The sequence below is a fragment of the Lipotes vexillifer genome, unplaced genomic scaffold (assembly GCF_000442215.2).
Source record: "Lipotes vexillifer unplaced genomic scaffold, Lipotes_vexillifer_v1.1 scaffold1505, whole genome shotgun sequence".
Classification (NCBI taxonomy): domain Eukaryota; kingdom Metazoa; phylum Chordata; class Mammalia; order Artiodactyla; family Lipotidae; genus Lipotes; species Lipotes vexillifer.
Genome location: NW_006785272.1, coordinates 40,051 through 67,278, shown reverse-complemented (window position 1 = coordinate 67,278; position 27,228 = coordinate 40,051). Strand labels below are relative to the sequence as shown.

The 27,228-nt window shown below is 36.3% G+C and overlaps 1 protein-coding gene across 3 annotated transcripts in view; it reads left to right on the top strand.

The window, feature by feature from the left end:
- Nucleotides 1-27,030, top strand: part of FOLH1 (folate hydrolase 1) — a 62,790-nt gene extending 35,760 nt beyond the window's left edge. The window contains exons 8-19 of one of the 3 annotated variants that reach the window (XM_007457351.1): nt 4,298-4,396; nt 4,677-4,762; nt 6,380-6,499; nt 8,664-8,746; nt 10,239-10,302; nt 13,149-13,216; nt 15,524-15,615; nt 17,861-17,951; nt 21,008-21,272; nt 21,546-21,627; nt 25,308-25,400; nt 26,726-27,030. In XM_007457351.1, coding sequence (XP_007457413.1) covers nt 4,298-4,396; nt 4,677-4,762; nt 6,380-6,499; nt 8,664-8,746; nt 10,239-10,302; nt 13,149-13,216; nt 15,524-15,615; nt 17,861-17,951; nt 21,008-21,272; nt 21,546-21,627; nt 25,308-25,400; nt 26,726-26,915 — 1,333 coding nt within the window. In that variant the 3' untranslated portion in view covers nt 26,916-27,030. The remainder of the gene's footprint in view (nt 1-4,297; nt 4,397-4,676; nt 4,763-6,379; nt 6,500-8,663; nt 8,747-10,238; nt 10,303-13,148; nt 13,217-15,523; nt 15,616-17,860; nt 17,952-21,007; nt 21,273-21,545; nt 21,628-25,307; nt 25,401-26,725) is intronic. The other 2 variants (XM_007457353.1, XM_007457352.1) reach the window with 2 other exon arrangements.
- Nucleotides 27,031-27,228: the final 198 nt, after the last annotated feature.

Below are 27,228 nucleotides of genomic sequence, written 5' to 3'. Positions count from 1 at the left end.
TTTTTTTTTTTTTTTTTTTTTTTTGCAGTATGCAGGCCTCTCACTGCCTTGGCCTCTCCCACCACGGAGCACAGGCTCTGGACGTGCAGGCTCAACGGCCATGGCTCACAGGCCCAGCCGCTCCGCGGCATGCGGGATCCTCCCAAACCGCCGAACCCATGTCCCCTGCATCAGCAGGCGGACTCTCAACCACTGCACCACCAGGGAAGCCCCCATCTCAAAGTATTTTCTATTTACTCTTGTGATTTTTTTCTATGAGCCATTGGTTATTTAGGGTCAGTTGTTTAATTTTCATATATTTGAAAATTTTCCAAATTTTTTTTCTGTTATTATTTTTCCTCAGAATTTTATTTTAATTGCCTAGCAACACATTATCATAAATTACTCTCAAATTAATTCTTTGGCTTCAGTGCAGAATCATTTATTAATGATGGTGGCAGTCAGCATCCATACATGGCTATTCTTAGAATGCTGCTGTCTTCTTTTTTTCTTTCTCTCTCTTTTTTTTTAATTGGAGTATAATTGCTTTACAATGTTGTGTTAGTTTCTGCTGTACAGCAAAGTGAATCAGCTATATGTATAGGATATCCCCATATCCCTTCCCTCTCGGACCTCCCTCCCACCATCCCCCCATCCCCACCCATCTAGGTCATCACAGAGCACTGAGCTGAGCTCCCTGTTCTGTACAGCAGGTTCCCACTAGCAGTCTATTTTACACATGGTACTGTATATATGTCAATACTAATCCCCAGTTCATCCCACCCTCCCCTTCTCCTAGTGTGTCCACCGCCCATTCTCTATGTCAGCCTCTCTATTGCTGCCCTGCAAATGGGTTCATCAGTACCATTTTTCTGGATTCCACATATATGCATTAATATATGATATTTGTCTTTCTCTTTCTGACTTACTTCACTCTGTATGACAGACTCTAGGTCCATGCACATCTCTACAAATGACCCATTTTCATTCCTTTTTACGGCTGAGTAATATTCCATTGTATATATGTACCACATCTTCTTTATCCATTCATCTGTTGATAGACATTTAGGTTGCTTCCATGTCCTGGTGGTTGTAAATAGTGCTGCAATAAACATTGGGGGGCTTCCCTGGTGGCACAGTGGTTAAGAGTCTGCCTGCTGATGCAGGGGACACGGGTTCGTGCCCTGGTCCAGGAAGATCCCACATGCCACGGAGCAGCTGGGCCCGTGAGCCATGGCCGCTGAGCCTGCACTTCCGGAACCTGTGCTCCACAACAGGAGAGGCCACAACAGTGAGAGGCCCACATACTGCAAAAAAAAAAAAAAAAGAAAGAAAAGAATATAAAAGAAAAAAAAGAAAAGAAAAGGAAAAGAAAAGAATAGAAAAAAAAGAATAAACATTGGGATGCATGTGTTTTTTGAATTATGGTTTTCTCAGGGTATGTGCCTAGTAGTGGGATTGCTGGGTCATATGGTAGTTATATTTTTAGTTTTTTAAGGAACATCCATACTGTTCTCCACAGTGGCTGTATCAATTTACATTCCCACCAACAGTGCAAGAAGGTTCTCTTTTCTCCACACCCTCTTCAGCATTTATCGTTTGTAGACTTTTAGATGATGGCCATTCTGACCAGTGTGAGGTGATATCTCATTGTAGTTTTGATTTGCATTTCTCTCATGATTAGTGATGTTCAAGTATGTATTCATATTCAAGGCTTTTGTTGGGTAACGTGTTTCATATGAGCCACTTGGCCTTTCTAGTTTGCCAGCTTCTTCAGCTCTATGTCTGAGATATGAGAGCCCACATGAAAACCCAAGGAACTCTTTGTCATTTCTTGTACCCTGAGGTTCTGAGATGGTTTATTTTATTTTCTCCACCTTTCAGAGTCTTATGTTTATTTTTTATGTATTTATAGTCCAGGGAATTTAGTTGTACTCATCAGGATAAATAGGGTAAAGTGCATCTTCTCAGAAGCAAAGTCTCACTGCTTTTCAAGCTTCTCTGTTATGGTATCCTAATCATCTTATACCCCAGCCAGATTAATCACCATGCCTTACTTTTGCTCTGACTCTTTGGCCTTTGTGCCTGTTTACATCATACATTGTACCTGGAATGCTCTTTACCTCCATCTTCCCTGCCCACATCTTACTCATTCTTTAAAAATCCAGATAAGTGAAACCTCCTGTAGAAAGAAAATTATTTCTGATCCCACAAGGGGAATCAAGCTCTCTTTTGTCCTTCATAACTTTGTCTATCATATATCATGCTCTTTTTTATATCAATCTTTTTCTGACTTATAAACTCTTTGGTAGAATGACCATGTCTTATACATATTTGTATTCCTTAGTGAGTACAGTACAGTACCTTGAGCATTATAGAGGATAAATCTTTGCTAAATGGACAAATAAAGTTTAATATGCTACACAATATAGATATTTTTTCACAATATAGATTTTTAAGTTCAGTGTTGTTTATAGATACTTATTGAGCATCTATGATCTATCAAATCCTTTCAAAGACATTTCCAATATTATATTTTCTGAAATTTCTATGATTTGAAATTGAAATATTCAACCTTTTAATTTTCATAGAATTTACTTTTTATTTATAGAGTGAAAGAGGAACCTAAAGAAAATTATATCCCTGATTAATTATCCCAGTGAAATTTAGTGACTAAAACCTCTGTTCTCCATAGATGTGCGATATTTTCTTGTCCTTGTGGGGGCACTGTAATGTTGGCTTTATATTTTATTATTTTCTGGGAATATGGACTCTTCAGTACCTTCCTTATAATATGCAATTGACTTCCTGATGAATTTGAACCTTGTTTTGTTTTTCATATTTTTATTTTGAAAACGAAATACATTTACACAGTTCAGAATTCAAAGGGGTATACAATAAAAAGTTTCCCTCCTACCCATTTCCATCCCAAAGGCAATCAATGTTATTAGTCTGCAATATAGTACTATAAAAATATTTTATGTATAATCAAGTATATGTGTATTCTTCACTTGGCTTCTACCATGTTTTGTATACATAATACTCTGCTATTTTGACTATTCATTATGATATTTAACAATGTATAATGCCCCTTCATTTTACTTGATGCTTTTCATGTGAAATTTTATTGTATATAGATAAATAAATTATATAGTATATTACATGAAATTATGTTTATTAAACAAACTCCCTCATGAGATAGGGAAAAAAAAGAGTAAATATTTACTCTCTGATAGAGCATTTTAAAACAAAATATTATTTATACTTAGTTTTCCATGAGAAGATAATCATATTGATGTAGTTTTGCACATATAATATATTCTAGGTCAAGTTGAGCTGTTCACATTACCTCAAATTAGTAGGCAGGGAATAAGTACCTGTGTGCAGGCACAGAAAAAAGGAGGAAACTACAGAAAATGTTTCACTGTAAATCATAGGGTGCATGCAGGTGTGTGGACCAGAGATTGAGGCATAAAAGACAGATTGATGATATTCACTCTTTTAAGATTGTCTGGAGCCATCTTCTTCTATCTGCTTCTAGGTAGCAAAAGTACATTTGGTTTCCATGCCCAAATCAAGAATAAGTCAATCCATGCTCTTAAACAGTAAAGGAAGATATGCTGAAATGAAACAGGAAGAACCTCACCATTCCACAGATATTATCATATTATTTTTCTCAATCACCTGGTGAGAGATAAGCAGGGCTAGTGGCATATATGGGCTGGTCCACCTGACTCTTTCCACCTTTTTGAATTAAAAAAATAAATAGTGTATAAAGCTTTGAGGGGCTGTTGGTTGAAGTGACGTCCCTTCCTTTGCCCTTCCTCCCTCCCTAATAGATGAGTGCAAAAGTACTTTGTAAAGGATGACCATACATGTATTTGGGAATGTATTTATCAGTGGGAGAAATAACATAATGGGAAATTCCAAGGAGTTTGACACCTGCTGTTTCTTCAGAGCATGCTCTTGAGAGCACTTTTCACATGGTTTACTGTTGGAAACTGGTAACACAGAGTCCAAATTCTTACCAAGTGTTTGAATCTCAATTGTACCACTAATCAGCTGCTTGACTTTGGGCATGTTACCTAATCTCTCTAAGCCTCACCCTCCTTATCTTTGAAGTGGGGAGTAATAGCAGAACCACCTCATAAGAGGTGTATTAAGAGTTAAATGGCATATCCCTATGCAAAGCACTTTGTACTACCATGACTCATAGAAGCTATTATGAGCAGGCACTCAAGAAAACAAGTTCAAGGACATTTTAACTTATAACTTCAAAGGTTTCCTTCAGCTAATAATATTTTTTTGTGTTCAACAGAAAAATGGGTGCATCAGCACCACCGGATCACAGCTGGAAAGGAAGCCTCCACGTGCCCTACAATGTTGGACCTGGGTTTACTGGAAACTTCTCTACCAAGTTAAGAGACTATTTTTATAATAACTCTCTTTAGGGGGAGGAAACCTTTTTCAAAAAACAATTACAGAGGATGACTGAAAAGTAAAATCTACTACCAGCAGAAGACATAACAACAGATTGAAAAGGGGAATACACATATATCCTCACAATTGGACAATTGGTCTATGCAATTATTGCCTGTGTGCCTTTAGAAATATTCAAAACAATGTCAGATTTAAAAATTGTGGGTGGCAAGCTGTTAACCAGTATTTTTAGTCTGTGTCCTTTATTTTTGCATTAGAAAAGTCAAGATGCACATCCATTCCAACAATAAAGTGAAAAGAATTTACAATGTGATTGGAACTCTCAGAGGGGCAGTGGAGCCAGGTAAATTGATCATTTGTTCAGCAAATATCGATCGGGCAATTCTTCGGTGCCAGGTACTGCTCTGAGCTCTGGGAATGTAAGGTGAACAAAGCAAAGCACCTCTTTGTCCTAATGGAACTCACATAAACACAAAATAGATCAATAGGAGGTAATTTTACATTGTGATGCATTTTGTAAAGAAAGTAAATGTTGGGACTAGATTGGTCAGATGACCGAGGTTCTTGATAAACTATGCATGCTTCAATTAAAGGACCAAGAGAGGAAGAGCAAGGAGAGATGGTTTACAGGTGTTTAATCTGAGCTTTTCTGGATTTCTTTACCGCATATTTTACCTGGAGAAATATCTTCATTACGATAAGTAACACTCTTAGAAAATTAAGATAACCGGAGGTTAATGAATCCTTTACATGGTTTTTTTTTACACTGAAATGGGTGGAATATATATACACGTGATTTCCATATGATTTCAGATAACCTACTCAGTGATACATCTGAAAATAATCTTATTTTATTATGTTTGATTCCTTAGGAACTATATGGTTATATTTCCTACCCAAACAGACAGAATTAAACTGAATATCTCTTGTACAAGCAGCCAGTACTTTCTTTCAGGGATAAAGAATATTGATATGCTTCCAATGAGCACTAAACAATGTACAACTGGCTATTTATTGAATCTCACTGAGTACATATTTTGTGCCAGCTCTGTGCTAGGCTTTGGGGATGGAGGGATTTTTTTAAAAAGACACAGACCAGAGACAAGAAGACCCCTACATTTAAGTGTGGTAAATACTTTTTAAAAAAAATCCTTTTACTTTTTTTGCACGCAGGCTTTTCTCTAGTTGAGGCGAGCGAGGGCTACTCTTTGCTGCGGTGTGTGGGCTTCTCATTGCAGTGGCTTCTCTTGTTGTGGAGCACAGGCTCTAGGGACTCGGGCTCAGCAGTTGTGGCTCGCAGGCTCTAGAGCACAGGCTCAGTAGTTGTGGCACACGGGCTTAGTTGCTCTGTGGCATGTGGGGTCTTCCCGGACTAGGGCTTGAACCTGTATCCCCTGCATTGGCAGGCAGATTCTTAACCACTGTGCCACCAGGGAAGCCCCATGGTAAATGCTTTATCAATATGAAAAGACTGCCCAGAAAGCTGGATAGGGGTGCAGTTCCCTCTCCCTGCAGAAAATAGGAACAGATCATAGAGAGGTAGAATCTTTGAGCTGTACCTTAAAAACTAAGTAGAAGGAGTAGGAAGTGGAGAAATCGTTATTTGGCCACCGTTATTTGTTCTCTTACTCTGAAAATACTGGAAACATAGTGTAAATAGGTAAGAAAGGAGTAACAGAATTATATAAAGAAGTGGATAAGGATACTTTTATACTCACTTAGCATTACTTATATACTTATAATTACTGTAATTAATTGAAGTATACATTTGCTTATCACATTCATATTTTCTTCATACATCAAATTCAGAGCAAAGTGATACATTTACAAAAGTCTTCGGGAAGCTTTGCTATCTTAACTTAAGTCCTGAGTGCTTTGTGTTTAGATGCTATTGAGTCATTTGCAATTTCCTCTATTCTTGACCTGGAATGGCAAGTAATTTTGCAATGATGCTTTCTAGACAGATATGTCATTCTTGGAGGTCACCGTGACTCTTGGGTATTTGGTGGCATTGACCCTCAGAGTGGAGCAGCTGTTGTTCATGAAATTGTCAGGAGTTTTGGAAAGCTGAAAAAAGAAGGTAATGTAAGCAAAAAGTAAAAAGACCATTTTTTCTGAATCTCAGTTTGGTCCTCAGTAAAGTGAGTATAAAAATACCACCTCATAGGTTTGTGTGAAACACAACAGAGAGGTTGCATGCAAATTATATCATCTTAGTAGCATAGAGTACTAAGTAGTGCTTAATAGCAGATAGTAGCTTTCAATAACTAGCAGCTATATTACTTACGTTGGTTAATGATATTGTTTGTTCATTTTTAATAATTCACTTATTTATATAATAAAGTTCATATTATCTATATTTATATATTAAATTATAATATGAAATAAAGGAATTATACTATTAGTGGTTTCTCTGGCAACAAAGAAGATGGAGATGGGTTTCTTTACTGGAGAGTAGACACCAGATTTAGGTCATAAGCCAAAGCGTCCTGGTCTGAGAAATGTGAGCTTCTTGGCCTCAGGCCTCAGGTCAAGTACACCAACTGACTGAGGGGATGAAAGCTAATTCAGAAAAATGCTGGTCTTCCTGCTTAATAGGATGCTGTCAAAAGTTTGATATCTGTATCCTCACACCCCCAGCTTTGATTTCTCTCACAGAATTGAAGATTATACTACTAGCACAGTTCCTTCAGTCATTTTAGAATCTTCATATGAAAACCAAAATAAAATTGAGTTCAAATGGTTAGTTTTTAAAGTAAACATTACATACTGAGAACAGAAGTCCTACTTTGTTTACTGACCCTGCAAACAAGGTGTCTACGGGCTGTAAATGTGATCCATATTTCTTTTTTTAGCAACAATGAATGTGGTAAAAATATGTTACATTTGCCTGGTACTTACTTTCTCAGAGAAACAGTGTTATCACGTGTTATCTATTTTGAACTCATAGGAGGAGGGATATGTTTAGTTATTTCTCTTTTCATTTTACACATAAGTTAACTGAGGTTTCCAGAATGAAGTGATTCACCCAACGTTTTGTAGCTGGTGTGTGGCAGAATCAGAGAACTAGGGTTAAAATTAAGATTTCTGTCTCCCAGTCCACAAAACAGTGATGTCACTCTTTGAAATCAAATGTAAAGGTGCTCTATTCTTTTTTCCACACAACTATCTTATTTTTTAAGAAAATAGAACTATGGAGACCTGAATTTACATAGTTTGTGAATTAGGTTGTGTTTTAATAGTATTACAAAAAGTTTCATGATTTTGCCAGAAGATTCCCGTGGTAAATACAAAACATCACTATGACAATTACAAAGTATGCCAAGAGACTGCAATGATGGGGAATAATAATTAATAGGAGAGTTGAATAATGCTATTAATGTACTTAACAAAAATGAAGCTCTGGACTCAACAGCTAGAGGGATATATATCCTTAAGCACAAATGAAATATGTACTCAAACAATAACAACTTACATGCCTGGAGCACTTGTTCAGTGCTATATTTATAAATATTATTCCATTTAATCCTCCTAACAATCAAGGAGTGTTATCTTTACTCTGCTCTTCCTGGTATACAGGTGAAGAAACAAGAGGCCTAACAAGTTTGAATAACATTCCCTTGGTCATACTGCTAGTAAGTGAAAGAACCGGGGCTTGAAATAAGATCTTTCTTTAACTTCAAGATCAGTATTTATAACTCCAAGCCATATGACCATCCTAATGAATGGTGTACTTCTCAGCAGCAGCAGCAGACACTAGTGTTGAGAATGGAGCTTCTGTTGATTAATTCTGGCAGAGAATGGAGTGAAATCACACAACCAGCTGACATTGAACAATTGTTTGTGTGATGCCAACACAGCATGGAAGAGTTGTAAAGGATTTTCTCTCAGTTCTATTGTCTCAGAGCACAGACCACATCCAGCACTTTCTTCTTTCACTCTAGGCAGCTGCGGACCACAGATGGTAGCATAGGCAATCATTATAAACCTATTAGAATATTTTATGATCTCACAGGATTTTTACCATGTCTGCATGTCCCCCTTTTTCACTACAGATGTGCTCTTTTGTATTGACAGATTAGCTTTAAAATCTTTCAAAAGGAAATTAAGTAAAGATTGTCACCATAATTCACCCTTCCTAAACAACCAATGAATTTTTGCTGTTGCTACTCTGCTGGGCATGGTGATGTCTTGGCAATATTATGCATTTTCCCAGCTTTTATAAGTATGCACATGTATTTCAGGATGGAGGCCTAGAAGAACAATTTTGTTTGCAAGCTGGGATGCAGAAGAATTTGGTCTTCTTGGTTCCACTGAGTGGGCAGAGGTTAGTTGATAATTCGATATAACATACATTTTCATAATAATAAAGCAGTTAGTATTTAATTCACAAGAATGTAAAAATAACTGGTCAGTCCAGCCAGAAAATATTCAAACTTTTTTCCAGAAAGTCTGAAGCAACATATTGTTCAAAAATCAACGATAAAATTTTTTTTGTCCCTTGAGAACTGAGTTTTGTTTGAACTTTTAAAGCCACTTAATGTCAGTTGTGGAAATAATTTAATCTTCATTGTCTGGGAGTGTGATAGTAGCTAAGTAAATTCACTAGAAACTGGACATCATAATAAGATATAATGTTTTAACTTTTTCAAATTAACTCCTAATTACATTTAAATATTCCTTGAGCTTGTACTGTCTTCCTCATATCGTAATGACCTACTCTAAATCATGCTAAAAGTGAAGTGGAATGCCCCACCACAGAATATTTACTAGGCTCCTTGGAAAGTAATTTTACCTGCATGCATTGTTGGCTTTGTGTAATAGAAGTGTTACTTGTAAACATATGCAAAATTAACATTCCATTAACTTCTAGTCATGCTATAAATATTTACTTGGTTCCTATTATCTAAGAATTATGAGAAGCCCTGTAAACTTCAATTTTCTCTGGGGTAGAAAAAAAGTAGTGCTCCTGTAGACAAAGATTTATGCTGGCATCAAGAAGAGCCTAAATATTTTGAGGGTGTGATTTGCCTCTTTCACCTTATTTTCATCACCTAGAGCTGCATGTTTTTTCACTTTATTTCTTACAGTCAGGACACTTAGAAAATTGCTTGATTTGGAGATTCATAATCTGCTTATATCAACAAAATCCTGCTATACTTTGTCAGTGTTTTAAAGCTGAGAAAAAAAGTTTTAAAGTTTTGACCAGTAGGTGGTGTCATAACACAGGAGAACTTAATTTGACAGATTAAACCATAGTGTGGTTAAGAAATCAACCCCTGGGCTTCCCTGGTGGTACAGTGGTTAAGAATCCATCTGCCAATGGAAGGGACACGGGTTCGATCCCTGGTCCAGGAAGATCCCCCATGCCGTGGAGCAACGAAGCCCATGCACCACGACTATTACGCCCACGTGCCACAGTTACTGAAGTCTGCCCGCCGCATCGAAGAGCAGCCCGCCGCAACTAGAGAAAGCCCTCGCACAGCAACTAGAGAAAGCCTGCGCACAAAAGCCCGCACACAGCAGCTACCCAATAAAAACAAAGAAATCAACTCCTTTTCCACTCACTGCATTATGAATGTGGATAGTCTCATCTCAAATTTTAGTCTTAAAAATGTTTTACTTGTTATTTCTTACCAATGACCTTTATTGAAATTCTTTCAAACATACGCTTGAAAATCTTACATGTCAAATTTGGGGTGAACTTGGGCCAACTTAATTCAGAAACCTCCATACAATAAATGTAGATGTGGTTTTTTTAGAAAGGGGTTATGGCTATTTGTTTGTTTATATATTTACTTATTTATTTAATATTATAGGAGAATTCCAGACTTCTTCAAGTGCGTGGTGTGGCCTATATTAATGCTGATTCTTCTATAGAAGGTGAATATTATTGGTTTCATAGGAAAATATATGATCTTGGTAGTAACAGCAATTTAGTTCGTAAGTTATGCACTAACTAGGAATGCAAATCCATTAACAAGTGGTGAGGGAATTTGCTGCTGGCTTGTCATGCTCATGGCAGCTGTGAGCTCTAGGGTGCTGATTTGTGCTCTCGAAACAACACTCTATGATTTGTTTGTTTCATCTGGCAGATTGCCTTATCTATGGTAGGAATTCAGTGAATATCTGTTAAATGAATAAGTCAGTTATGGAACTAAAGATTTCTATGATATTAGAATGGGGTAGCAAAAAGGTATGATTTAACTACTGTCATCATAATATCATGCATACAAATTTTGAAAACATGCTGATTTCCCAGATTTCATCCTTAACCAAGAATTTTTTCTTCTTAAATATTTTTTCCTTCAATTCAGCAAATATTTACTAAGCACCTCTCTATGCAGTGTACTTTCCAGGATTTCAAAGGAATTAGGGGTTAGTAAAGAACAGTCTAGTACTCAAGCGTTTAAGACTCAGTATAGATGATAAAATAAATCAGTCTAGGATTCTAATATATGCAGGTACTCTTAGAAGGATATTATCGGACTGATCTTGGAGTTCAGAAGACAGAATGATAGCAACGTCAGGAAAGGCTTGAGAAATGAGATAGGCATCGAAGACAGGCCTTTTAGAATGGATTTGCTTTGATAAACAGAGATTCAAACTAAGGGACAATCTCAAGTCGATTTTCAAGAAACTGAAACAGTCCATTGTCACTCACTATACTGTAGCCCCGCACGAATCTTTCTGTCCCTTGATCACGTGCAACTTCTCAGCCGTTGCAACTGCTGTTCTCTGTACTCAGATTGCTGTTCGACACACCATCTGTTTAATTCTTATTCTTACAGTCTCCCCAGGAATGTTATTTTTTTCTGGGAAGCCATCTTTGTAGCACTCATCACTTCTGTTATTAAGTAATTATTTGTTTTACAAACCCTCTCCCTTTCTAGACTATATTTTTCTGCCAGGAACAGGCAGGATCATACTTCTTCATTCCTGGATTCTTAATGTCTTATTAAATAAATGGTGTTTGCCTGGGTGCAACAAATGAATGAATAAATGAATGAAGGGTGGACGTATAGAATATTTTCTTCAGTTTATTAGTAAATCTGCCGTGTCAAAACTAGTTGGAGCAGGGCTTCCCTGGTGGCGCAGTGGTCGGGAGTCCGCCTGCCGATGCGAGGAACGCAGGTTCATGCCCCGGTCCGGGGGGATCCCACATGCTGCGGAGCGGCTGGGCCCGTGAGCCGTGGCCGCTGGGCCTGCGCGTCCGGAGCCTGTGCTCCGCAGCGGGAGAGGCCACAGCGGTGAGAGGCCCGCGTACCGCAAAAACAAAAACAAAAACAAAAACAAACAAACAAAAAATAGTGGGAGCATTGCATATTGATGGAGGCACATTGGCATTTACAGTTTCTTTGTCCACGTATCTGAGCTGCACTGTCCCCTAAGTTAGTTCGTGCATTTCAGTTATCTTTTCTTCCTTCCTCTAACTTTCCTTAGTTAGCGGCTCAGGGCTTGGCCTTATTCCCGGCACTGCTACTTTCTATTATAGTTATGTGACCTCAGGTTGTTACTTTCTCACCTCTCAATAGAGTTACTAAGAGCACATATCTCAAAGGCTCTTGTAAGGGCAAAAGAAGTTAATATTTGCAAAACTCCCAGACTTGTGCCTTGCACAGGGTAAATGTTCAAAAATGTTAGCTTGGATTACTATTATCGTTATTAATTTATTTACTGGCCGTGCCATACGGCTTGTGGGATCTTAGTTCCCCAACCAGGGACTGAACCCCGGGCCCCCCGCAGTGAGAACACAGAGTCCTAACCAGTGGACAACCAGGGAATTCCTTATTATCCTTATTTAAACACACATATGAAGATGAAACACCTTTGCCACACAGAATAAGTATACCAAACATGTATTCTTCAAAAGTAGAATAATGTTCTCTCTATTGCTAGTTTTTTTTTTTTTAAGACTTGATTTTAATGCATATTTTTAATCTTTGATCTTGCTGTTTACGTCATTCCCTGGTTTAAAATGCTGCATTCTCTCCCCAGCATTTTCAGGATCAGGAGCAAATAACACACTCATTACTCTGTGACTGGAATACAACTTGTCTCACTTTGTTTTATATTTAAAATTTTATTAACTGTTCATTTTTCAAATAATAAAATAAGTCATCTATTAGCTTTATAATGTTAAAATGCAAAATTTACAAAGAAAACAATTTCTACTGAAACCATTCTCAAATAATCCTCTCTTCAAAGGAACTACTGTCCTCAGTTTGAGGTATTTCCATCATGTTGACATTCATATGTAGAATTTAGCTCACACAAAGTACCAACCAATGTTTAAATATAAACATTTATTTAACACAATATTCCTGTGAGGTGAGTACTTTTATTATCTCTCTTGTATAGAACATTTGCTTGGGTGGAGTAGGTGAAGATGTGGAGAGGTGAACTGAGGTTGTTTCATGTGTGGCACCAAGGGTCATGGTGAGGATGAATTTTATTAAGTGATGAGTTGGAGAGTTTTGATCAGACTTAGGTTTTATTTATTTATTTATTTATGGCCACGTGTGTTGCGGGATCTTAGTTCCCTGACCAGGGATCAAACCCATGCCCTCTGCGTGGAAGCGCATAGTCCTAACCACTGGGCCACCAGGGAATTCCCCAGACTTAGGTTATAAAGGGATCATTCTGGCTAAGGAGTTAGGAATGGTCTTTGAATGGAAGAATAAAATAAAGAAATGAAATAGAAAACAAACTATCTTCATGTCTTTCAGGAAACTACACTCTGAGAGTTGATTGTACCCCACTTATGTACAGCTTGGTATACAACCTAACAAAGGAGGTAAAAATAATTACATGGAATTTTAAGTTCTACAAATGATGTTTTCTTGAGGTGGCATTATTATGTTAAACATCTGTGTTGTTTTATAACTTTTGCCCATTTCTCCCATACCAATCTGAGGCAGTCTATGGAGAGCATTGCGTCTACCATCTCCATTTGAAACCGAGAAAACTGAGCCCAATAAGCATTAGCCACTAGAGTCACACAACTTGTTCAAGTAGCTGAACCAGGACTTGGTCCTGCGGTTTAACTCCTCAATTTTAAAACTGGTTTTTACTCTTTAATATAATGATACCAATTAACTTGGGACTCTGGAGGAGTTGACATTTCTAACCGATTGAGAAAGAGAATGTGTAAAAAACCAGGTGCTGACTCCTGGGACAGAGACTGGATAAGACCATATACCCAATTCCTGATTTCCTGCTGTGGGCTTCAGTCCACTGAGCTAAAGTTATCGTAATTCTGACAGCAGCACAACATACTGAATCTGGCGGAGAGGTGGTGCCTGAATTTCTGTAGGACCAATAGGCAACTCTTCACTTTAATTCTCCTGCCCCATAAAGCCACCGTTCCTAAAGGTAGGCATAAGGAATGTTTTGCATGGCAGATTTTTGCTGTTACTGCTAATTACATGATTTGAACTGGAAAGGATAAAAAGACTTGCTTATTTAACAGAATTACCAATTGAAATGTAATTACCGTGAAAGACAATTATTTCCCTCAGATAGGGATTTTAAATAGATCCTAAACATATTGTTAAGCTTTGGTTTCCCAAGCATGGAATTTAATTTATTAACATCTCCAGTAGGAATAGAAAAGTTTAATTTGGCACTAATCTATTCATATTGTTACTTAAGATCTCTATCAGGTGCCTGCAGTTTTACAGTTCCCATGAAGTGTATACAAAATTAAATATCTGAAACATTGTGTCTCAGAGAATTCCCACCATTTATGTAATTTGAGGTCAATACTAAGGAAGCTTGGCAGTTATATTTGTTTACCAGGTGGATTGGTGGCACCCTGTGACAAATGCAAAAACACTACTTTCTAGGTCAAGTTTGAAATTATATGATGCTTGACAGTTTTGGATTTTTAAAATTCTGTTTTTGTTTGGGGAAGGTGATTTGCAGTATTTCAAATTTTAGTGATAAACTGTGACTTTAGTAATATATTTCTAAATACATTATTTCAAATTCATATTACTTAAAATAAATGGAGTGGTACTGTCCCTTGTATGAAAGTTTTGTGTAAATTTGTAAGCTTGAGTAAAATTATTTTGTTGCTTTATGTATTGATATTTTATGACTTAAGATGCTGACATCACTTCTCTCTCCCCAAGTTTATATAAATTTATTCCCATCGACCTTTGCACATCTGTCTATTATAGCACCTAGCACATGAATTCCACATTTTTATTTATAGTTTCCACTAGTAGATGGTGTGTAATTTGTATTATTAAACTTTGTATGGCTGACATCTACAAAAAGTCTTCCACAGAATAGGTAGTCTATAAAATCTTTTGAGTTGAAACTGTTAAAAAATAGGACTTTTATTAAATAAAAAATAAAAACTTTTTATACCATATATTATTCAGTTACAGTTTAGTGAGTATTAGTTACAGTTTAGTGTGCTAAACATTTTGGCATAATATTTAATGCTCTGAGTTTAGCATTCAATAGTAGGGCATATTGTACTCCCTTAGAATTCTCATCTGTAAAATCTGAAAATGTATTGAAAGCCCTGTGTTTAACACAATTACAATAAATACTGAACTAATTAAATAAAATATTAGTGCATTTGTTTTGTTATGTATTATTTAATGACTTTGACAAACTTGTTGGCCCAAAGCAATATTTTAAAAAAACCAAACAAAAAACCCAAACCTTCCCTTAATCAGCTTGCTTCTTTTCATTTTTTTTTATAAGAGGAGGAGGAATGTGTTTTTGAGAGTAGCCTCCCTTAATTTGGAAAAATAGACCAAAAAAAAAAAAAATCTTACAGTGTGACCATTCATCTGAGTACAATGGCTTGGTAATAATTTGGTATAGCTTTCTTTTCCATACACTCCATGTATTTTTTTTGTAATAGGTGCATTATATATAATAACATGAGCGTTTTCCCATATTGTCAGAAACTCATTGTTGTAATTCTTAATGACTGCTAATGTATGAATTGCATTCCTTATTTTCCTGAATATAATTTGGCTACTCATTCCCTGGTTAATAGATGTTTAGGTTTTAAAACATCTGATTTATAAGTATTCTCTCTCTCTCTTTTTTTAAATTTTTTTCCTTTTAACTTGTGTAGCTCCAAAGTCCTGATGAAGGTTTTGAAGGCAAATCCCTTTTTGAGAGCTGGAATGAAAAAAGCCCTTCACCCGAATTCAGTGGCTTACCCAGGTAAACAAAGAAAACTCTTTACTAAATTCAGTATGGAATTGTGTTGAAAATAAAAGGGTAGTTTCTTTCAACAAATAATAAAAATTTAATTTAAAATTCTCTAATATCTGTTAAAGAAAAAGTGATGCTTAGGTTTACAAATAAAATTGTTACCCAAAAATTGGGTCTGCCTCCTGGTGGGTGTCAGCCAAATGGCACAACCAACCCAAAGAGCAGTAGAAGAAAGGATGTATTACTTGCAGCAAGTAAGGAGAGTACCGGGGATCTTTTCCAAAGCAGTGTCTCCCTGGACAGCAACATGGGGGAAGTTTTAAGCTAAGTGTACATACATTCTCATGAGGGGGTTTGAGCAGAGGAGAATTCAGTATAGAATTAGGGCAAAGTTCGACAGAGTCCAAGCTCTAGTTGATTGAATTCAGAAAGGGTCAACGTCATCATTCCTTAGGTTCCTCCTGGTCTGGTGGCTGAGTGCCCAAGGGTGTCCGGATTCTGTGAAACAGCTGGTAAATGTTCTTCAGGCTAATCTTTACCATTGTAACAGAACTGGGAGTCTTTACAACTGATTTATTATCTTTGCTATTGTTACTTCTCTTGCCTGATAAGTCATTTGTTCCTAAATTCTCTTGCTACCTTAAGATCATTAATTATTGAGACCTGTTCAAGGATAAGCATTGTGGTCAGGCCTTTACCACAAAATGGCTTAGGCCAAAAATGAGTTGTCTTATGTCAAGAAAACCATGCCTAGTTCTCTTTCTCCAGGGACCCCCTACCCTACCTGCTTACAAAATATTGCTGTGTGTTTTGAAATTAAATCTGTAGGCCATGGTTCGCTTTTGAATAGGTAATATATACACATGGCACCTAAGTCTGTCCTCTCATCACTGTGTAAATATTCTTTTTTCTGAACATTATACTGTTAACAAGTGTTTTGTTAACAGCATAATGTTCTAAGAAGAATATAGGCATCATTTCAGGTTTAGCTGTGTCTTCACAAGCATGGGAAGAGGAATAAATATCTCAGTAGTTTGAGATTAAGGATAACAGTATGAAAAATTTAAATTTTTAAGGATGGGAATTAAATCTGAGTTATCTGAAAATTTTCTGATTCTTTTAACTTTATCATATACAACAAATATAGGTAATTTAAAAAGTTAGTGAAGGAAAATATTTTCCAACTTCAATAATCTTTTTCTAAAAAAGCAACATACAATTGTGATATTGTGATTCATAATAAGAAGTGCATATTTGGTCCTCCTGATCTCTTACAGAGCTCCTAAACCCTTGGAATTTTCTAAGTGATGAGAGGGACAAAGGTGTCTTTTGTTATGTTAATGAGGTGATATTACCCCACTTAAGGTGGGGGCTGGTTGCCAGGAGAACCAACCAAGTGACTTGAGGGTTGGAACTTTCAGTCTGACCCTCAACCTCCCAGGAAGGGAGCGAGCCTGGAGATTGACTCAATCACCAGTGTCCAGTGACTTAATTGATCATGACTATGGAATGAGGCTTTCATAAAACCCCAAAAGCGTTGGGTTTGGGGAACTTCTTGGTTGGTGAACACGTGGAGGTGCTGGAAGAGTCCTGCGAGCCTGGACAGGGCGTGGAAGTTCTGACCCCTTTCCCATACCTCGCCCTATGCATCTTTTTCATCTGGCTGTTCTTGACTTATAACCTTTCATAATAAATTGATGATCTAGTAAGTATATGTTTCTCTGGGCTCTACGAGCAGCTCTAGCAAACCCAAGGAGGGGCTTGTGGGAACCTCCCATCTACAGCCAGTTGGTCAGAAATACTGGTGGTGGTTGTGTGTTGCGGGGGGACAGTCTCTTGGGACTGAGCCCTTAATGTGTGGGACCTGACCCTATCTCTGGATGGACAATGTCAGAATTGAGTTGAATTGTAGAATACCCAGCTGATGGCCTGGAGAATCGCTTGTTGTTGGTGTGGGGAACTGCCCCCCCTGACAACACACACACAAACAGGTTGGAATTGGATCCAGAAACCCAAAAGAACAGTGGTCACCTCTCCCTAAAACAGTCTTATGGAAGTAGATATTTTGTGATCAGAATTGACATTCCCCCCACTTTTTGTTTTTTTGTTTTTTTGCTGCTTATATCTAAAATATACCCAACTCAATATATCTAAAAATTATATTTATAGTATTGAGTGGAGATTAGTTTAATTAATATTGATCTGTACTCAGTGAAGACGTTACTCAAATAATCCTGTATTTTATCCCTAAAAGGATTAGCAAATTAGGATCTGGTAATGATTTTGAAGTGTTCTTCCAAAGACTTGGAATTGCTTCAGGCAGAGCACGGTACACTAAAGATTGGGTAAGTCTATCAGTGAGTTCTTCATGGTTATGAATGTATTTTAGCTAAACAAATAATTCTGGATCAAAAAAAACGACTTAAGCACCGTGCTTGTTCCATCTCTGATTATGTTCATCAAATTCTTTCAGTATTTTAATTGGTTTCTTCTGATATCAATCTGCATGTTTGTAAATAATATGCTTCTGCTGCTGTTTCTTTCTTTTTCAGTTTTAGGTATTTATCCATTTACTTCTTACTAGGAAAGCTAGGCATTCAGTTCTCTTATATCACTTCTTCTACCAACCCCCAAATACTTTCCCTCATCGCATTGTTTCAATATATAGTTATGCTACCCTTGTTGATTAGAAGACATTTTTTTCCTCCGTGTATCCCTACTTAACTCACCTCAAACTCTTAGTATATTCAAACACATCAGGTGAACTGGCAGAGTCCATTTTTCCCGTTGGGGCTCTTCTGCTTCTCTGGGTTCTCTGGTTATTCTTTCTGCCTGTGGCACAGCTCTTGCCTGTGAAATTTTCCCTCACTAAGAAATCTGAGAGTATCTTCATTTCACTCGTATTTTGGATTTTCTGTTTCCCAGGTTTTTCTTCCTTTTTCTTATTTACTCTCCACGTTTTGGGGAGCACATCCTTCAGGCACTTCTTGAAAAGGGTGAATGACAGCTAAACACCTTGCATGTCTGTTATACTACACAAAATTCTTCAATAATTTGGGCACAAAATTTTGCTTGAAAATTGTGTACCCTTAGAATTTTGAACTCATTGCTTCATTGCCTGTTGAGAGATGTTGTTTATTCCTCGATCTCTTCCTTTTCTATTTAATTTATTTATTTACTTGGTTGTACCAGGTCTTAGTTGCAGCATGCACGTGGGATCTAGTTCCCTGACCAGGGATCAAACCCGGGCCCCCTGCATTGGGAGTGCAGAGTCTTATACACTGCACCACCAGGGAAGTCCCTTGTTCCTTGATCTCTTGCCTCTGTTTGTTTTTTTTAATAAATTTATTTATTTATTATTTTTGGCTGCACTGGGTCTCTGTTGCTGTGCGTGGGCTTTCTCTAGTTGCGGTGAGCGGGGGCTACTCTTTGTTGTGGTTCGCTGGCTTCTCATTGCCGTGGCTTCTCTTGTTGCGGAGCATGGACTGTAGGCATGCAGGCTTCAGTAGTTGTGGCTCGGGGGCTCTAAAACACTGGCTCAGTAGTTGTGGCGCACGGGCTTAGTTGCTCCGTGGCACATGGCACCTTCCCAGACCAGGGATCGAACTTGTGTCCCTGCATTGTACAGGCAGATTCTTAACCACTGTGCCACCAGGGAAGTCCTGCCTCCGGTTTTTTTTAAAGGAAGATTTTAGTATCTCCTCTTTATGACTCTGTTGCCCTTGGTGTACATGTGTACTATGCCATTTTTTAATATGCTGAGCTGGGAACAAAGTGGACTCTTGGTTCTGGAAACCTATGTATTGTAGTTGGAGGAAATGTTTTTTTCTTTGATTATTCCCTCTTTCCTCTTTCTCAAACCGTTATTAATCTGTTTAGCATCTGTAGCATTATTTTCCAATGTTTTTATCTGTTCTTTTGTGTTCTTATCTGTGTCTTTTTCTACATTCTGTGATATTTTTCTCAACTCTGCCATTCATTCATTCTTTTTTATTGTTTCCCTCCATTCCTGGTAGTACCTCCTTACTGTGGGTTTTTATTTTAGTTTGTGTGCTTGGTCTGTATCTTTCAAGTTAAAGACTTTCTTCAAATGCCTGGCCCTCTTTGGCAATGTATCTTATTTGGGAGTGAGACCATAAAAGCTGATTGAAGCCCTGTATGCAGGGGTGGTGCTTGTTGTAGGGGGGGCTTCACAAGAGAGGGATTGAGAATGCGTGTTACTGTTGCTTCATTGGGAGTCAACTAACACCGAGAATCTATAGGTCTTTTGTCTTGGGCTAGTTATTCTCCCCAGACAGAAAATCTTTATAATCTCTTACCATTGGGGTTGGTGATGAGGGTAGATGTTAATATTATCTACATTTTACTTATGAGAAAACTACAGCAAAGAAAGTTTAATAACTTTTGGGTTAATAATCTCCCAGAGTTATTTGGTAATAAGCCATGAAGCCTGGGTTCAAACTCTGGCAGGCTAATTCCAGAGTCCCACTCTCAACACGCCACTATGTAAAGTGTTCTGTTATACAAGTAAAAAAAAAAAAAAAAAAAGAATAAGCATCTAAACGATGGGCAAAAAGCATAAATCAGCAGCTCAGAATTTGAAAAGTTGTTTTCTCTTGCCTTTTGTGTATGTGCTTGTTTTTTTATGCCCGTCTGAGCATTATTTCTTTACTTAGTGAGATTTTGGATCTACTGCTGAAACCCTCACTGTTCACTCTTCACTTGTCAGCACACTGCTTGTCAGAAAGTTATTCATGGAATTTCAGTCATTAAACGATTTGCAGCATTGCCCTATATAATATTGTATCTTGCTTATTTCCTTGCTTCTAATGATTCTCTGTCTTCTTAAATTGTTTTCACCCAAATGCAACATTATCTTGTCTTTATTTCAGAAATATTTCTATTACATCTGTTTTCTTAAAGGCAAGAATGTTAGGTTTTTTCCAAGGTAATTTTCATAGTATTGTTTATGTTATATACACATACTTTTTTTTTTTTTTTGGTACGCGGGCCTCTCACTGTTGTGGCCTCTCCCATTGCGGAGCACAGGCTCCGGACGCGCAGGCTCAGCGGCCATGGTTCACGGGCCCAGCCGCTCCGCAGCATGTGGGATCTTCGAGCACCAGGGCACGAACCCATGTCCCCTGCATCGGCAGGCAGACTCTCAACCACTGCGCCACCAGGGAAGCCCTACACATACTTTTTAACTGGTGAAAACCTGGGGTGGGTTTTAATATTATATTAACCCTTTAGTAAGTGGCTTATTGAGGTACTTAAATACTTTCCTTTATTCATTGCTGACAGAAACAGTCTTACTAATATTAACAGTATCTATGATACTATGCATTTTATATAAGTTATCTCACGAGAGATATATTTTGTTGTTTTGGTTTTTTTGTAGGCAACAAACAAATTCAGCAGCTATCCACTGTATCACAGTGTCTATGAAACATATGAATTAGTGGAAAAGTTTTATGATCCAGCTTTTAAGTATCACCTTGCTGTGGCCCAGGTTCGAGGAGGAATCGTCTTCGAACTAGCCAATTCCATAGTGCTCCCTTTTGACTGTCGAGATTATGCTGTCGTTTTAAGAAAGTATGCTGATAAAATCTACAATATTTCAATGAAACATCCACAAGAAATGAAAACATACAATGTGTCATTTGGTATGATACCCTTCCTTTTTCAAAATTCACAGTCTGTATGTTTCTATTAATCTCTAAAATGTAATGATCTACCTTAGGCCCATTTATTACTTATTGCTATTCCATATGATCAAATATTTTATGCATATAAATGTATCTTCCATTTCGTTGATGCCTGTCTTGCAATATACAAAGTATAAATACCTTGTTAAATACAAAAGAGAACAACCTTCTATATTGTTCCCTTTGCTTAAACTATAGAACAATGCCACTAGGTCCTCATTTTTATTTCAGAATCACTATTTTCTGCAGTGAAGAATTTTACAGAAATTTCTTCTAGCTTCAGTGAGAGACTCCAAGACTTGGACAAAAACAAGTACGTTGTATATATATAGATATAAGTTTTGCATGTAATAGATATAATGAAAAAGAAATACTAGCTGACATCTTTGTTGTTGAAGTATCGTTGGAAAGTTTTTTTCTGCTTTCTTTCTCTTCATTCTAACAGGCTCTACAGGGCTGCCATATCTCTCAGAGATATTTTTGACATTCTGAGTGGCATATGTACTGTTGAGAAATGCTGGTACCTTCTTTCCTACCAACTGAGTGGTAGTTACAAAATTTCCACCTTAACATTGAAGGTCCTCCACTGTGTGTCCCCATCTTTTTCCAGTTTTATCTCCTGTTCTTTCAACATCTGTAAATCGTACTTTAACTAAGCTCTCCTATTCCTAAAACACACCTTCTTCCTCCCTTTTCTTAATGTCATTTACCCACACAAAGAATTCCTAATCTCCACTTCCACCTGGAAAAATTCTCTATATCCAGACTAACAAATAAGGTAAAGCCATTAGTTTTTTTTCAGATGTTACGCATTTGGGATTAATTCTTGTAAAATCACAAAAGTAAAACATAATATGAACAAAATTTTAAGACTGGAGAAAAAGAGAAGGTTAGGGACAATTTTTTGAAGGTAGAATTTTGAGAGTGAATATCTACTATATATTAAAAATATTGTGACGATACAAATATCAAATCCTTAGAGACTGATGCAGGAATACACAGAAAGACAAAGAGCAGACAGAACAAAAAATAGACCAGTGATATATAAGGATGTATTTGTAATGAAGGATACATTAAAGTCAAATGAGAAAGAAAGGTATTCAACAATAATACTGTATAAGCTCTTTCAGGAATTGATAAAAAAGTGAATTCAAAATCTCACTTCACATTCTATGCAAAAATAAACAACAGGGATAGAAGAAATTTTTAGCAAAAATTGAAATATCTTGGAAGTGAGATTCCAAGTTTAGAAATAACAATGCAATCAGATTTGAGAATATTAAAATGGTTAATAATATGGAAACTGATACTCCAAATCAAAAATAAAAGACTGGAAAAACTCTTTTCCAGAAAATATGGACAGGGGGGTAATATAGATATAATGAAAATACTTTTTTTTTGAAAATTGATAAGAAAATCAAAAGAACAAAGTTGGAAATATTGGCACTAGACAAGAGAAATCATTCAAAAAGAAGATACCACCTGTGCAGAGACAGATTAAAAAAATTCAAATTTACTAATAATTCAAAAATACAAATGAAAATAATGTAGTATTCAATTACTAATAATTTAAAAATACAAATGAAAATAATGTCATACTACTTTCATACCAAATGAGTAGCAATTTAAAACTTGTTTGTACACATTGCTACAGTCAGTACACTGAAGCAGATGCTCTCATGTCTTTCTGATAGCATTGTGAATTGCTTTCAACTATTAAAAATCATAAATACATATTGTTAAAGTTTCTAGGGCCATGACAGGGTTCTTACACTTTGCCATAGTATTTCTATTTCTTCAATTTTTTTCTTCAGGAAAGAGTCTCAAATTTGAGGGAATAAAATGGCTTCTCAGAGAAAGTTACAAATTATAATACCAGATAATTCAAAACAGCCTTAATACCTATGAGGACAGAAATTACTAAACAATCAGATGTCCACCCATTTAAACATTTTGTAGAGATTAACACTGATGGTTATAAAGGAAGAATAATAAGATATTTGTAATAAAATGTTAAGCAAACAAAAAGGTCATAAGATTGTACATATACAATATTTTATCGAATATAGAGAAAATCTTACAGAAAACCAATTAGTATGATAATCGTGTTATCCTTGGGTGAATAGGAAGATTTTTTTTCTTATACTTTACAATTCTTTCCAAATTTTTTATGTGAGTAAAAAATCAACAATTATAAATTAATTTTAGAGAAATGCCAAACACCATATAGTCTATTAAGCTGATTTTCTATCATTAAATAAATGACGTTTCTTCCTTGTGGACAACTGCTGTTGGCATGGTATGGTAATCCAGGACACTGAGCTTTCACTTCCTTGAGTATTTCTGTATTTGTCTTACCATCTCTAAATGATAGTTAAGGTACAGATTGTGTCTCTATATTATGTTTACATATCCTGAAACACCTGGAGCCATGCTTTGTACATAATATGAGTAAATGCTGGCTAAAGTAAATTAAAGTGGATGTTGAATTTCTCAACCAAAACTTTGAAATGTGAGGAAGAGACACTTCTTGAATTCTGCTTTTCTTAAATCCATCCCTTAACCCATCAAAGGATACAGAGTGTTGACTCTACTTTTATGCTCACATAGTATTCAACCTCAAGACCTACCTCCTCCAACCCTAGGGAGGCCAGCCTGCTTCTGGTGGAAATAGGTCCTGTTTACGTACGTCTGGTGCTGTGAGCATTTACCTCCCAGGGATATTTCAAATTGAACCCTGCTCTGTACAAGGAACATCCAAATGGGGTGTGTGCGTAACCACATGAATTTTTGTGTTTGTAGCAATGCTTTATGAATTTGGTACGGAAACCTGTAGCGTCTTATTGAAATTATGGTTCGTTCAGTTGCCACCTTTGTTAGTTTATGTGAACTGCTCACAGGTAAAGTGAATGCCCAGTTTACCTTTATACTATCGCAAAACCCGAGTTCTTGATGCTAAATAAATGAATGTTGAAAATAGCTCAAATCCAAACTGTGGGGCCTTTAATTAGTCTGTCTTCCTGTTGTCAACACAGTGCAGTTGAAGGAATAGTACTGAGCTACTATTCACTCTAAAACTTTCTAGTTGTGAACCTGGGCAAGTCATTTATCTACTGAATCTGAGTATCTCATCTGTGGAACGGGGCTATTATCCTGCATAACTTGGAGGACTGCTCTGAAGATTAAAAAGAACAAATTTTATAAACATTCAGAATAGTAATGGGCACATTGTTTTATTATTAAATCTAAAAAATAACAAAACTAAGATAATTAAATTTTTATATAAAGTAATTTATGATTCCTTATGGTAATGGTTATTTCTCATTATGACAGACTTAATAGGTTGAATTTAATAACATTGTTGCCCTACTCCAAGCTTGCTGGTAAATTTTCAGTTGTATTGAGTCATTTTTATTATAATAACGCTGTCTTGCACACTTTGGAATGTGAGCTCGGTGAAAGCCAGAAGTGTCTGATACATAACAGGCATTCAAATATTGTTGAAAGGGTGAAATAAGCACCACCCCTTTTGTTCATGATAGGTTTATCTTTAAAAAAAATAATAAAAATATTATTAGCTGTCATTTGGTAAATATGTATAATTCCCCAGGTACCCTACTAAACATTAATAGACTATTCCATTTCAATATTGAAATGACTTCTATGAACATATTTTTATGAGACTTAAGATGAAAAAAGTCTTGCCTATATTTGAATACCTAGCTTTATCAATTAATTATTTCAATATAAATAAAAATTACTATATATTTTTTCCATGGGCACATTGAACTTTTTCAGTCCTTTTATAAGCCTCAGCAGAGTAGTATTTTGTAGGATTTAAAAAAATGTAACTATGCATGCTACTGTTCTTAATTTGCATGTTATAGGAAGTTAAAATATATTAGCTGTGTTTAGTTTTGTTTTGAATTTTTAGTTTGCTGAGTAGTGCACATATTTTCATGAAGCTACAAATGTATTCCTTTCCTTTTCCAGCCCAATATTATTAAGAATTATGAATGATCAACTGATGTTTTTGGAACGAGCATTTATTGATCCTTTAGGATTACCAGACAGGCCTTTCTATAGGTAAGGGTAAAAATATGACTCTTTATTTTAATATAATTTTTTTCTTATTTTTTGCCCTGTGGGAAAAATATAGTTGATTTCTTGCAAGCATATAAAAAATTCCAAAATATATGTAGTAAATGATAAATATATTATTTATTTATATAATGTAATATGATTACTACAGATCTTTATTTTATTATCTTTTTTGTTTCTATGTATAAAAGAGTATATGCTCATTGCAGGAAATTTAGAAAACCCAGGAAGTCAGAAGTAGAAAATAAAAATCTCCCCAACTCTACTTGTCAGATATAAAATCATGTTTGTCCTTTGGTATATATAATTTTAGCCCCTCTCTTATTTTACTTTGAATATATGTGTATTTATGCATATACATAAGGCATAGTAAATATATATATTTATTTACTCTATCTCTTAATGTTGACATTTAGTTTTTTACTAATTTTTGACAATTATAATTATTTCTGATAAACACCAACTGTCCCCAGGTTGATCTTACTAAGTATTCAGAAAGAATTAGATCATTGACCAGCCAGAAACGACCTCATCTTTCTGTTTAGGGATTATCTATTAAAGAATTGGAATTGGGCATAAGGGCATCATCTAAACAGGGTGAATGGATTCCCCTTAGTGGCATAATCATGTTCCTTTCCTTCTTTACCTCTTTACTGTGGAACTTGTCCTTCTCTTCCAGGGCTGTTACATGCACTGGCTAAGCTCCTTCAGTAAAAACATTACCTGCTTCCTAGGTCATGTTGAATGTTATAAAACTGTTTTGAATGATTCTTCATGCATGACGCTAGGTATTACGACGTGACTTCTTTTTTAAATAGGAGGAAAACACAATGATAGGTTGTCTGGTCACAAATGAAACCCAATAATCACAGTTGTGCTATATTTCAGAGGATAGAGTGGTATTTTGAAGTCATCACTTCTTGCAGTGTGCCTTGAGAGTGATCACTTCATCTCCCAGACCTCAGTTTCCTCCTCTTTGAAATTATAATCTCAACTCTGTAGAGTTTATTTTCAAGGATTAGAAAAATGATAGGTAAATAATTTAATGCCAAGTGTGATCCATAGTAGGTGACAAGCTGTTGCTATCATTGTCATCATTTTTGTTGCTCTGAGCCACTTTGTCATCTGTCTAAAGTCAAAATATAATTAATTGCCACATATTTCATAGACTAGTCTTTGGAGATTGAACTTGTAAATTTATTTGACAAGTAGCAATTAGAATTATACAATCCATGAATTGTAGAATGTCCCTGTTTTTTCCCTTGTATATATAATTCGAGCAACTGATAGCAAACTATTTTTATCAACAGACATGTCATCTATGCTCCAAGCAGCCACAACAAGTATATGGGGGAGTCATTCCCAGGGATCTTCGATGCTCTGTTTGATATTGAAAGCAAGGTGGATCCTTCCAAGGCCTGGGAAGAGGTGAAGAGACACATTTCTATTGCAGCCTTCACCGTGCAGGCTGCAGCAGGGACTCTGAGAGAGGTAGCCTAAGAAGTTTCTTTGGGGAACACGTTGAATCAGTACGATGTATCACTCAGAAAGAATCATGTTGGATGTACTGATAAACTGAAAAATAAAGTTGTGTAGATATATATACATATATAGATACAGATAGATACATATATCCACCTTGGCATTCTTTTCTCTTCTCCATATAGATCGAATAAGAAAGACGGATGATTTTTATTCTGTAATTATAGAAAGTTATTCTGAAGTTGGACTAAGTGTTGAAATTAAGAAGAGAGTAAACTTTTAATACACTTATGTGGTATTATCAGAGAGTCTAATTCAGCACTTACAAAAC